Source organism: Octodon degus, unplaced genomic scaffold, assembly GCF_000260255.1.
Source record: "Octodon degus isolate 3935 unplaced genomic scaffold, OctDeg1.0 scaffold00169, whole genome shotgun sequence".
Lineage (NCBI taxonomy): Eukaryota > Metazoa > Chordata > Mammalia > Rodentia > Octodontidae > Octodon > Octodon degus.
In genome coordinates this window covers 2652599-2666720 of record NW_004524745.1, presented here as the reverse complement: position 1 = coordinate 2666720, position 14122 = coordinate 2652599, and the positions used below count along the sequence as shown (strand labels likewise).

Below are 14122 nucleotides of genomic sequence, written 5' to 3'. Positions count from 1 at the left end.
CCACTAAGAAGAATATATGCAGTGTATTATTTGTTGAAACTGTACTTCCGATTTGATTTGAAACTGTCTCATTGCTGTTTATCAATAAAACTTTGAAAAACCAAAAAGAAAAGTAACCGAGACAAAGATTTATTGGTGAATTTTACTTGCATAAAGTAAATGAAGGCTGACCTTCAGGTGAGAAAAGTCCAATTATATACAACCATTAAAAAAAACTAATTTGGGGCTGATGAGATGGCTCAGTGGTCTAAAGCACCTACTTAGAACAAGCTTAGCAAAGTATAGGGACAGCGGTTCAATCCCCCAGCACCACATGCCAGTCAGCCCCACCCCCTGGTGGGCTGAGCTGGCCACACACACACACACACACACACACACACAAATTTTTTTTTAAAAAAGCTAATTTAATTAAGCCTACCTAAATGAATTCTTAGTAATAATCTTAGGTGAAAACCTGAAAACTACTCTTATGCCCTAAATGAAAAATCAGTACTTACTCAATTCTCACTGGATGCTATACTCATTAAAATCCTATCATCTGTTTCCCTGGTGTTAAAACGTGTAGCTGGGCAAGGGGTATTAATAATGATAATGACATGATAAATTTTACTATTTACCATGACAAGCAGCAGTACTGACTATTCTACATGAATTTTCTCATTCATTCATTCATTTTCAGATAAGGTGTATGTTGCCCAAGCTGGTCTTGCATTCCAGGCTCAACTGATATTATCTCAGTCTCAGACAGAATGACAGATATGTACCACCAACCCAAGCTGGATTGTTTCATTTAAATCTCAAAGCAAAAAATAATTGTATTATCTTATTGGTAGTAGAGAAAACTGAGGTTAATCAATAGCATGTCTATGTTTATACAACTAAAATTGATGCTATGGGGGCCTGGCCCTAGCTCAGTTCTTTAAGTGGCTGCTTCCACAAAGCTGTCAGCCTCAGGTGGCTGTAGTTCGATCCCCACAACTCCAGCCAGCCAAACCTGTCCTGAAGGCATTCTGAGAAAAAAAAAAAAAAAAAAAAAAAAAATCCTAAAATCGATGCTATACCAGGATATAGACCCAGATAGTCTTAACTTGCCAGAGTTAGCTTGTGTGCTCTAACCACTTGGTTCTGCCGGGTTATGGAGACCAACCAGACACCTGATGTGAGTTACTTACTTCTTCTTTCTCTGTGGGTAGTCTCCGAGTTGCACAAATATCTGAGAGGGTTGGCGTCACTTCTGGCTTTCTATTTCCTCTCAGTAGCTTCTCTTCAGTTACTAAGGAGTCTATCCTAGCTAGAATTTCTTCAGTCTCACTGCAAGGCTCCTTTTCTCCTTCAGTAGCTTCAATTTTCCTTCCCTCCTGTTGTCTGGTACCAAGTAGAGGGCAACAGCCTTCACTTGCTTCTTTGCTGCTAATGTGCAACGGTTCCATTAAATAAGCTACCTGCAATCAAAGTTTATTATTAAACATGTAGGAACACCAGTGGAAATCATCCTCCCATACACCAATAATGCCACATGCTTATGTGGTCATTATGACTACATAAAGAGAAAGCAAAACAGTATTTCCTGAATATCTTACATATGTAGACCCAGGAGTAGTTGCTAGGGATACTTTCTTGAACAAGATGTAGTTCTTCCCTCTTTTGGGAATCTGAAATGTAAAGCAGACGTTGTGCCACTGAGCTATATCCCCAGTCCAATCTGAAATGTCAATTCTGATCAATTGGGAGTAGCTGTCTAGACAACTTGAAAATTTTTATAGCTATAGACACTACAGGGAGATAGCTCAGTGGCACAAGCACCTGCCTGGCAAGCAAAAGGCCCTGAATTTGGTTTCTGTACCAAAGGAAAGAAAACAAAGATGTGCCAGACACTATAGAGATAAGAGGCAGCATCTAAACTGGATATTTGTTGATTCTAACCTAGGTTCTCTTGAATATGTTCATATAGTATTAATACAAATTCTCTGTCCAAATCTATTTCTGGCTTTCAGGCCCCACCTAAGATAATTAGGACACTAAAATATTGCTAATGAACTGGGTATGGTGGCACATGCCTATCATCACATCACTTGAAGGCTGAGGCAGGAGGATCAAGGTGAGTTCAAGGCCAGCCTGCACTACATAATGAGGCCCTCTCTCAAAAGAAAAAAAAAATACTGCCAGAAACTGTCAGCTATTCAGGAGGCTGAGGCAGGAGGATCCTAATTTTGAGCCAGTCTTGGCAACTCAGCAAAGCTCTTATCTCAAAATAAAAAATAAAGGACTAGAGGTACAACTCAGTGAGAGATCCTAAATTTAATACCCAGCACCATTACATACTACCACAAAACAAAACTTTTGAAGCCAAAATATTTTACGCTGTAAGAAAACCTTGGAGCCAGGGAGATAGCTCGGTGGTCTAAGCACCTGCTTGGCAAGCGCAAACACCCAGATTTGAGTATTGCATGCTATGCCAGCCCTGCACTATGCTGGCCACCAAAACTGGGCACAGTGACACATGCTTATAATCCCAGCGCTGTGGAAGCTAAAACAGGATCACTACAAGTCCAGGCTGCATAGCAAGACCCTGTACCAAATAAATAAATCTTTAAAAAAAAAAAAAAAAGAAAAAGAAAGAAAAAGAAAAAAGCTTGACTAAGTATAACCTTCCATGACTGAAAGAATGAACTGAAACGACACTCCTAAGGCTCTTGTGCATATGCAAATCTCACTTCCTATGATTAATGCTCTCAAGGACTGGGTGGGGGTGAAGGGTGTCTTAAAACATACATTCAAAATATATTTTGGTGCACAGTCTATATCACCACCCAATACTGGGGACATAGCACTGAACTTAGCCAATTCCACTGTGGAGTATATATTTTAGTCAACAATTCTGAGATGTAGAGACATGTAAGGATAAGTATTCTTAGAAAGTTGAGGTTCTTCCAGCTTTGAGAATAAGAGTTCCGTGTTACCTCAGAGAGAAACTGCAGGAGGTTCTGGCAGCTGACTTGCTCTGCTTCTTCCTGAGATTCCTCACTGCCTCTGTCCCCCATAAACAGCCCACTAGGTTCTCTCCCTGGGTTGCTTTCCTCCGGTTCCTCCACTTCTGGATCCTCAATTTCCCTCCAGTTGCCCACATCAAGATCCAGACTGGAGTCCCATGAGCTGAAGAGGGATGTGTAGTTGTTGCTCAACTCAGAGTCATTGGGACAGTCTCGTTCAGAATCCAACCAAACCCACTCATGTCCCATCTGCAAACATATAGAAAAATGAATTAAATTCATTTAAATAAAATAAAACATCTGGTCTTCCAAATTCGGCAGAAAGGGCCAGAATTTTCTACTCATTAGTATGAGAATATAAATTAGCTAATAAAATACATTGTAAGATAATTTTTTTTTTTTGGAATAAGCAGTGGCTTCATGCCAATATAATAAAGATATTACCCAATACTTTTTTTTTTTACTTTGATGTCCTCATACTGCAAAAGGGAAAGAACAAGCAAGCATAACTGCCTTAACAGACTATTTCAAATCATCCATAACTTCAACTATAATAAACTTTAAGGAAGGGGAAAACGGGTATTTCTTTAGCATATACATTTACCCTAACCATTAAACATACTTCTGATTACTTTTTTTTTTTTTTTTTTGGTGGTACCAGGGATCAAACTCAGGACCTTGTGCCTATCAGGCAAGTACTTATTTCTCTGAGCTATCTCACCAGCCCCTCCAATTACCTTTGATATCCTCCTAGTCATATCCAATTGTCACCATCTGAGGGTAAAACTGAAACAATGAACTTTAAAATTGTCCTTTGTTGTCTGCACTATACTACTATCTTGCTTTTCTTGTACCTTATCTTCTGCTCTTAACTTTCAAGAAAATCTTGTTCCTGTGTGGCACTCTGCTTACTGGTGCTTCCTTTCAAAAAACTGTTCCCACTACTTAGGAGATTGAGGCAGCCCTGCAAGTTCTAGGCCAGCCTAGGTGATAGTGTAAGATCCTATTTCCAAAAGAACCATCATTGCTAATGATAAATGATACATATTTTGAAGTTTCAACTTTATATTGAAGTAGCTCCCAAATCTCTCGTTTAAAACAAACAAACCAAATTTCTCGTTTTTGCAGTCTTGAGACTCAAATCCAGGTCTAATGCAGAACCAGAGCCAATCTCCAGCCCTCATCTTCACTTCTCATGTGCATGCTGCTGTCATTTCTCCATGATCTAAACATCAATTCCTTTTAGATATCCTACCAAGTGTTTCAACATTTCTAGAACTAAAATTTTTCTTTTATCTCCGTAACGTTTTTCTGAATTTCCTTATCTCTATGTACCAATACTATTAAGTCTATAAAAACCCACTTTTTTTTCTCTTATATTCAGAGAATCTTGCCAGCTTTCTTTCACAATTATTGTATTCCTGCCACAATTCTGTATTCCTGTCAGTCTGGATTTTTCCCTAGTAGTAAGAGACTGAACCTAGAGCTGTCATGCTAAGCAAGGGCTCTAATCACTAGACTACATCCCTAGTTTTTTTTATGTATTTACTACAGGGTCTACAGGATTTCACTACACAGGTCAGATTCGTAGTGATCCTCCTGTTTTCAGCCTCCCACGTGCTGAGATTACAGGCTTTTAACCTTTTTAAAAATTTTTTTACATTGTCTATGTAGCCCAGGCTGGCCTTGAACTGTGGTGATTCTCCTGCCTCAGTCTCTCAAGTGCTAGAATTACAGGCATATGCCATCACACCCAGCCCTTTTTAAGAACTTAATCTTACTAAATTGCCCAAGCTGGTCTCAATTTTGTAATTCTCCTACCTCAGCCTCTGGAGTAGTTGGGATTGCAGGAACATGCCATGTCCAGCTACCTTAATACAGCTAACAACAGCCTCACTGCTTCAAAATAGCTATCTCACACATAAATTTCTCAACCAGACAGTCTTCCATAGGTTTGCCCTATTTTGTTCCCTTAACCAGTGTACATCACTATTCTTAAGTGTAGTCTCCAATCCAGTTACAACTGCCTCCTTCCTGCCAAAATGCCTATACCTTGGACCTTTCCACGTTTCTCCAACTTTGAGTGCTTCTGTATTTGTGCCACAAGTTGTAGACTGCTTTAATAACATGAATTGTGTGTGTTTGTGTGTGTTCCTGGGGATCAGATTGTTTCATGCATGCTGCACAAGTGTTCTGCCACTGAGCAAAACAAGTTAGCCCTCAAATGGCAATGCTAACTAAGAGCTCTGCCAGATTGAGGCCAGAGCATTATGAGTTTGACCCCATCCTAGGCATCTTGGTAAGACTATCTCAATAAAAAAACAATTCTACATGAGTCATACCTAAAATAGGAAGGAAACAGTAATACCTTATCCTGGAATTGTCATTTGCAAAGAAAATATTGAGACAAATATTATTGAGATAATAGTTAATATGCATTTTAAAATTCTAAACCAGTGCCAAGAACAGATTTTTTTTTTTTTTTTTTTTTTTTTTTTCTGGGGTGAGGTGGTATCTCAATATTGTGTTTTTTTTGGTTTTTTTTTTTTTTTTTTTTTTTTTTTTTGTGGAACCAGAGAATGAACTCAGGCCCTGTTAGTGCTTATTCTACTAAGCCATCTCCCCAGCCCTAAAATTATTTTGCTTTTTACCAAGATGGTACATACTGAAGGCGAAGAAGGCCTCTGCCCCTCCCAAAGCTGAAGCCAAAGCAAAACCTTTGAAGGTCAAGAAAGTTGTGCTGAAAGGAATCCACAGCCACAAAAAGAAGATACAAATGTCACCCACCTTCTGCCACCGTCCCAAGACACTGTGGCTCCAGAGGCAGACCAAATACCCCTGGAAGAGCACACCCAGGAGTAACAAGCTTGACCACTATGCCATCATCAAGTTCCCCCTGACCAGAGTCAGGGATGAGAAAGATCGAGGACAACACATTCGTGTTCATTGTGAATGTCAAAGACAATAAGCACCAAATCAAAAAAGTTGTAAAGAAATTCTATGACATTGATGTTGCCAAGGTCAATACCCTAATCAGGCCTGATGGAGAAAAGGCCTAAGCTCGACTTGCTCCTGATTATGATGCACTGGATGTTGCCAACAAAAGTGGTATCATCTAAACTGAGTCCTGCTAGCCAATTCTAAATATATACTTTTTCCCACAGTTTCAATTACAGGATCAGGGAGATGGCTCAGTAGAATAAGCGCTTGCCTGGCAAGCTCAAGGGACTGAGTTCAATCCCTGGTTCCACAAAAAAGAAACAAGCAAGTAAGCAAATAAACAAACAAAAAACAATTACAAATTCAGTTTTGGTTACTTACCTACTCTCAACTGTAGTAGGCAGCTCATAAAACCATCTTTCCCCTATAAAAAATCTCATTCCCACATTATCAAGAAGCCTCAAGTTCCAAATTCATATACATATGCACACACAAACATAAATGACATGGCAAGGGTCAGAGTTTTCTTTCAGTTTATTTTATACATACACACTTCACAGGTTTTTTAAAAAGTCTGTATACTTCACAAGACAGTACAAACTAGCTACAATCTGCTAGCTACACATTGGGGCATTAACATAGCCCATGATTTTTGCCCTAAAACAGGCAACTGTGTTATTCTGAGATTTCCTCAGCTCATGTTGTGTGGCCCAGGCACCTCCTCATGTAACTTCCACTTTCAGAACGGGGCCCACAAGCCCAAGCTCTATCTTGTTTACTTCAGTTTTAGGTTCAGCTCAAAGATGACACTTTAACGTTTCACTTTTTCATCTTCATGTCTGCTTCAATGGCACAGCGGCGTCCTCTGGTTCCCCCATCCTAGGTGATAGCAGAAAAAAGAAACGGAGTGAGAGTTAAGTTGGTTAGAGGAAAGAAACAAGATGCAACAGGAATGTTGGGGGTTTCATCTCTTGGGGGAAGAGGAGAAAATCAGCAAAAAAACCCCAAAACTTCAGAGGGCCAAGGGGGCATATTTCTGTCTTCCCACAGAAACACCTGGTAGTTTGTCAAAGGAATATAGGACAGAGTATCTTGCTCATGCCCATCACAGAGTCCTTGGAATTCACCTAGGGTCCCACAGAAGGACTGTGTATTAGTCATCCCACCCAGGCCCAAATCATGTAAAAAGGAACAGAAAGAATAAATGAAAGGTTAGAAGAGTCAAAAAGGGCAGAGATAGTGATTCTTGGCTAACATACCTGTCCAGCTGTTGATCCCTATAAGAAAGGCCTTTCCTGCAGACTGACCCTGGCACTAGTTCCCTAGCACCTCCTGAAAGTTGTTTTCCATGAGATCAGGACAATCAGGCTTCTTTCCATCTGCTGCTCTCTCCCTGCAGCCCAGCTCCTTCCTCTTGTGCAATATTTTGCTGTCTTCAATAGATAAAAGATTCTATTAACCAGCCTGTAATAGCCAGCCAACTGTTGGGATCCAGAGTCACTGTTGCAGGCCAGTAAGAACGGAGATGATAGTGTTCTGTCTGTTGTACAGGCTGAAAGGCCTGTAGGCAAGATGAACTAGTGAACACTTTTGCTGGGCTAGACCATTTTTACATTTTTTTTCCTGGTACAGGGGATCAAACCCAGGGTCTCAGCACATGTTAGCAAAGTGCTCTACCACTGAGCTACAGTCCCCATTTTTACATTTTTAACATGCTAGGATTCTAAAATTTTTAGAGCTTATGAATGTAAGGTGTCTATGAGGCAACAGTAAGAATAAAAATACCACCTTGCATTTGGGTAACACTTTTAATTCTTTTTCATATCAGTTCCATATTCATTCTCTCATTTCATCCTCACAACATCCCTGTGAGGTAGGCTGGACAGGTACTTCAGTGTATTAGTTCTATTATACAGATGAGGAAGACAAGGCCCCAAGAAATTATCTAAGACCATATAGTATTTTGCCTGATGCCCCATCCATAATATCATGACTCACTATTCTACAATGAACTACACAGAGTCATTTAATTAACAGAGGAAAAGAAATCTTTAGAGTAGCTAAAGTAAGCTTATCTATAATTTCATCAGCCACTCCTGTATGAAATAGGCAATGTTACTGCACTTTAATTTTACTGAATATGTATTGGCATTGAGTCTTACAACTTTAGGGAAAAAAACCTATGTGCTATGTGTTTGCCAGTATGAGGAACATCATCGAAAGTTAGGTAGCAATAGCCCCCCTCTGAGCAATCTTATATTTTTAAGAAATGTATTGGTCAGTGGTACAGTCCAGAAATGAAGAGCAGATTTTTTCGCCCCTCTACCCCCAAAATACCTTTCTGCCCAATGATCTTATAAATAGTCCCTTACCCAGCCTGCATGCACATGCACACATACACATACACACATGCAAAACAGACAGAAATGCAGAAGAAAAGATAGTTTCTTATTTAATGATCTGAATAAACAGAAGTTTAAGACATTGCCACAGTCTGCATGTTGGATTTCCCCTGCCACCCACGCCCAGCAGGAGCTAAGAATCTTTCTGGTAATACCACCCCTTGCAGCCATTCAATACTTACAAAGAGAGAGAGAAGGAAGGCAGGAGAGCCCATGGGGACACTGTCCTGTTAGAGGACAAACAAACACTGATCAGGTTCCACAGAAACTCTCAGCCGTAAGCACCCCAAACCTCAGGACAGAGACACAAGCACCATACACACAGACAAAATTTTAAAACTCAAAGACGAAAGGAGAGAGATTCAAAAGCCATTTAGTCACTACGATACTAGAATGGTAACTGCTAGACCTCATCTACACCAAGCTAAGTCTTTTCTCCCACCTTGAGGGCACTTTCCCAAAAGAATTAATAATTCTCTCACACCACTAAAATTCCTCTCAGGTAACTGGATCTCTAAGTCATAGCAGGGTTCTTCAATGTTTGGATGGGAGGAAACAACTACCATTCTAATATCAATTTATCTCTATACCACAAAAAGTATAAGCTTGGCAGTGCAAAGTAGTAAAGTTCTTTAGATGCTTTAGACTTCTAGCACTGGAACACTGGCAAACAGGTTCTTTTGCTGGTCTCCTCACCTTCTCAGAAGCATCCTGTTTTCGGGTAGAATCTCTCCCTCGGAGACTTTTAGCACTGATCCCAGACTCAGATGTTTGCATAATCAACTGTGTGGCCAAGAATTGCTGTAAGGAGAAGAAACAGGGTTGGCCATAAAGACATGATAATAAAGAATAACTTCAAACTGTGTAAACAGACTTTTTCTTTCCTTTTTTTTTTGAGACAGTCTCACTATGTAGTCCAAGCTAGCCTCAAACTCTACAATTCTCTTGCCACAGCCTCTCAAGTACTGGGATTACAGGGGTGTATACCACACCTAGCTGTGAACAGAATGTTTTATGTACCCTCCCATTCAAATATGTCTTATGGTAGTGCTGGGAATTGAATCAAAGACTTTGGGCATTCTATGCAAATACTATTTTTTTTTTGGTGGTGGTGTGGTGGGATATTGGAGGCATATTAGGCATGCATACTATAGTGCTATAGCACCAGCTCTCAAATATTGTTTGGTTTACTGGAAATTTAGTATATTAAGTTTTTATTTTAGTTGTAGGGGCCGGGGAGATAGCCCAGCGGAATAAACGCTTGCCTGGCAAGCACAGGGTCCTGAGTTCAATCCCTGGTACCGTTAAAAAAAAAAAAAAAAAAAAATTAATTGTAATAGGCATCTTAAAGAATATGAAAGGGCCAAGGATGGTGGCAAATGCCTGTAATCCCAGCACTTGGGAGGCAGAGAAAGGATTACTGTAAGATTGAGGCCAGCAGGGGCTACATAGAAAGATCTGTCTCAGAGAGACAGAGAAAGAGCGAGAGAGTGCGAGAGCGATGTAATGAAAAAATTTTTTTAAATTAAAAAAAAAAGAAACAAACCTGAAAATGCCAAATAGTTCTATAAATTCCTTACAAGAACAAAAATCTCTGCCCTTTAAGAACGAGGAAAAGAATATTAGTATAATGAACCAAAGGCCATTCCACAACTAAAGTAATTTTAAAAGAGTCTACAAAAACACATTATTCCCTTCAGGTTCAATATTTCAAAGGGTATGGGCCCAGGAAGATAGCTCAGTGACATAAATGCCTGCCTGGCAAGAGCAAGGTCTTGAGTTCAAAAAAAGAAGGGTGGTGGCTAGTAATGACACTTCAGGACAGAAGTAGATTATCTGGTCATGAAAAGGGATAGAAAAGGAATTATCTTTATTGAGTACATGTACCAGATACTTTGCACATATATACAAATATATGCATTTTTTAAAAATTTTATTTAAGGGGCCTGGCCCTAGCTCAGTTCTTTAAGTGGCTGCTTCCACAAAGCTGTCAGCCTCAGGTTGCTGTAGTTTGATCCCCACAACACTCTAGCCAGCCAAAAGTGCCCTGCAGGCATTCGAGGAGCAAAAAAAAAAAAAAAATCCTTATTCCATTGGGGCCGGGGAGATGGCTCAGTAGAATAAGCGCTTGCCTGGCAAGTGCAAGGGTCTGAGTTCAATCCCCGGTTCCGCAAAGGAAAAAAAAAAAATTATTTAAAAGCTTCATGATGGGGATGTGGCTCAGTAGCAAGGCACTTGTCTAATTCCTGAGACATTATATTTGATCCATAGCACTACAAAAATTAAAATAAGAGCTGGTGAGATAGCTCAGTGGACTAAGCGCCTGCTTAGGCAAGCACAGGGACTGGGGTTTGATCCCAGTCCACATGCCTTGCTGGCCCTGCCCCCAGGGTGTGCTGAGCCGGCGATGGAGTCTGGGCATGATGGCACATGCCTGTAATCCCAGTTGCTGGGGAGGCTGAAAACAGGAGGATCACTGAGTCTGAACTGCAGACTCTGTACGAATAAATAAATAAAATAAAATAAAATGAGCCAGGCAAGCAAATGCCTACAATCTTAGCACTTTGGGAGGCTGAGACAGGAAGATTACAAATTCAAGCCCAGCCTGGGGAATTCAGTGAGAATCTGTAACAAAAATAAGAAAACAGGGGCTGGGGAGATAGCTAAGCAGAATAAGTGCTTGTCTGGCAAGCATGAGAGCCTGAGTTCAATCCCTAGTTCTGCAAAAATAAATAAATAAATAAATAAATAAATAAATAAATAAATAAATAAAATAAAATAAAAAAATAGGGCTGGGAAAATAGCTCAGCATGAAGGCCTTAGGTTCAATCCCTAGTAACTTTATTATTCCTTCAAAAAATTGAAGTTATTTGCCCAAGACTGACTTCTATCATACTTACTTCCTCACCAAGACCATAAGAAAATCAACATAAATTGAGTAAAAAAGAATTGTTACTGTTTTCCTGACAGTTATTCCAAATAAAAGCCACAACATTCCTTTCTATCAAAAACAAAGGATCGCCAAAGCACCTGTATTTGTTCCAAGACATCTCGCTGCATCTCTACCGCCATGTGATAGACATCATGGTCAGAACTATTATACATTACAGCATTCTGAAACATCAGCATAATGTCACGCTGAAATTCAGCAGTACTGCGAATCAGTCCATTTTCAATGTTTTTCTTAATAGTAGACAAATCCATAGGTCTAAAAAAAAAAAAGAACAAGGTTAAATGGCAATGGAAAGAAAAAGAGGGCTCACCTGGATTTCTAAGTACATTATCACTATATAGACCTTCTCATATATACCTTCAGTTCGCTGCCATGCTTTAAAATGCCAACCCTTCATCTCAAAACATCCATTAAACCCCAAAAGTCATCAGTATGTATATAATAGGCATTGGGAAAGGAAATGAAAGGGACTTCTTTTAGACTACTGGTGACCCAGAGACTAGAATGGTAGTTTAGTACATGGCTGCTCTTACATAAAAAATGTTTGTCTTAAACTTATATCTAAAGCCAAAAATTCAATAAGTGTGGCTGACTTACAATTCAGGAAAGTCAGCACGCTATGTGGACCATGGCTTACCTCTGTACAATGCTGTGGTAACCAGGTGCTATATCATCTGTAACAGGCTGCAGAAAGACATTGGCATATCTGTCCAAAAACAAAATAAAATTTTAAAAATACTTGCAAATTGGGGCTGGTGAGATGGCTCAGTGGTCTAAAGCGCCTACTTAGAACAAGCTAAGCAAAACACAGGGACCACGGTTCAATCCCCCAGCACCACATGCCAGCCAGTCCCGCCCCCTGGTGGGCTGAGCTGGCCACACACACACACAATAAATAAATAAATAAATAAATAAATAAATAAATAAATAAAAGATAATTCTATAAATAAATAAATAAAATAAAATAAAATAAAAAATACTTGCAAATTAAAGCAACACTGAAATTCCACTTCACCCCAGAAAGAATGGCTATCATCAAGAAATCAACCAATTTAAAAAAAAAAAGAAATCAACCAATAACAAATGCTGGAGGGGCTATGGGGAAAGAGAAACCTTTCTCCACTGTTGGTGGGAGTGTACATTGGTACAACCACTATGGAAATCAGTGTGGAGATTCCTGAAAAAAAAACAGGATTAGAAGTCCCATTCAACCCAGCTATTCCTTCCTTGGGTACGTCCAGGTTTACAGCAGCACAATTTGTCATAGTTAAATCTTGGAAATGTTCCAAATACCTAATCACTGAGGAATGGATTAAAAGAAGATGCGGTATTTTTATACACTAGAGTATTACTCAGCTATAAAGATAAACTTGAGGCTTTTTTTTTTTTTTTTTTTGCAGTACCGGGGACTGAACTCAGATCCTTGCGTTTGCCAGTCAAGCACTTATCCCACTGAGCCATCTCCCTGGCCCCTAAACTTGAGGCTTTTATAGGTAAATGGATGCAATATTAGAGACCGTACTCATAAATGAAATAAATCAGACCCACATGTACAAACATCATATTGTCCTCCTAGTGTAAGAACGTGAAAGAGTAAATAATCCAAAAGGTACAAAAGATATTGTGAAAGAGAAAGAAACTATTCAAAGGAAAGTAATAACTGATATGAGGGAAAGGAAGAAACAAAGAAGTAAAAGTTATATATACATACACACACACACACACACACACATTCACAAGCTTAGATAATTGTACTTTTCCCCATAATTTTATTGAGAAACAAATAGCAATGAGACAGTTTCAAACCAAATTGGTAGGACAGTTTAAATAATTAGCACATTGCATACATTCTTCCTAGTGGTTAATTGATGTAAAAGATGCGGACATGATATCCTATTTACAAACACTATTAGAACAAATCCCTCTATTCATTAAGAGAATGTAACTATCCTAACCATTTTGAATACACAGATACAAAGATAATTGTACTCTTGATTTCTACTGGTCTACAGTAAGGTACAGTTAATGCTCACATTCTTTCTTCTTTTTAATTTTTTTTGGATCAATTTTGCATGCTTGTATCTGGTAATCTGAACAACTAATTTGAAGACAACAATATGCAATATAACAACCATTACTGAATTTCTATCATTTTGTTTCATGAAACTGGATCATTTCTTTTTACTATCTTTAATTCTCTTTAAAAAAAAAAAACAAACCCTACAATTTCTTTCTTTCTTTTTTATTTATTTATTTATTTATTTATTTTTCCTCGCGAAACCAGGGATTGAACTCAGGTCCTTGCGCTTGCCAGGTAAGTGCTTATTCCACTGAGCCATCTCCCCAGCCTAAAAAACCCCTACAATTTCTGACTTTTTTTTTTTTTTTGGCAGAACCGGGGATTGAACTCAGACCCTTGCGCTTGCCAGGGAAATGCTTATTTCACTAAACCATCTTCCTGGCCTTTTCTGACTTATTTTTCAGGCACAAGCAGTCCCATAAAAGCCCACTCAAGACTTTTCTGGTCACCCAACAATGAGGAAGAGCAAAAGAAAATGAACCTACTAATTGGTAAGGCACACTCACCTATGATTAGCTGCAGCCCTCCATACAAGCATGATGGCTTTCTTCCAGATTTTCTGGGCCTGAATAGCTTCCTGATCTTCACTACAGACAGAGCTGGAATAGAGACACAGGAATTCTACTAGGTGCAAGTTTTTTAAAAGTCCTAGCCACATATAGTGACACACACTAACAATCCCAGCAGGATTATTATTATTGGGAGGCTGAGGAAGGAGTGTTGCACAGAGTCCAAGACCAGAGTACACAGCCAAGAC

The 14122-nt window shown here is 39.3% G+C and overlaps 1 protein-coding gene across 1 annotated transcript in view; it reads right to left on the bottom strand.

The window, feature by feature from the left end:
- Brd8 (bromodomain containing 8) overlaps positions 1 to 14122 on the bottom strand; it is a 74617-nt gene that overhangs the window by 25332 nt on the left and 35163 nt on the right. Inside the window, exons 17-23 of the mRNA XM_023703373.1 lie at positions 13872 to 14090; positions 11923 to 11991; positions 11363 to 11540; positions 9029 to 9133; positions 8515 to 8559; positions 2961 to 3239; positions 1173 to 1442 (exon numbers count right to left, since the gene is read on the bottom strand). Coding sequence (XP_023559141.1) covers positions 1173 to 1442; positions 2961 to 3239; positions 8515 to 8559; positions 9029 to 9133; positions 11363 to 11540; positions 11923 to 11991; positions 13872 to 14090 — 1165 coding nt within the window. The remainder of the gene's footprint in view (positions 1 to 1172; positions 1443 to 2960; positions 3240 to 8514; positions 8560 to 9028; positions 9134 to 11362; positions 11541 to 11922; positions 11992 to 13871; positions 14091 to 14122) is intronic.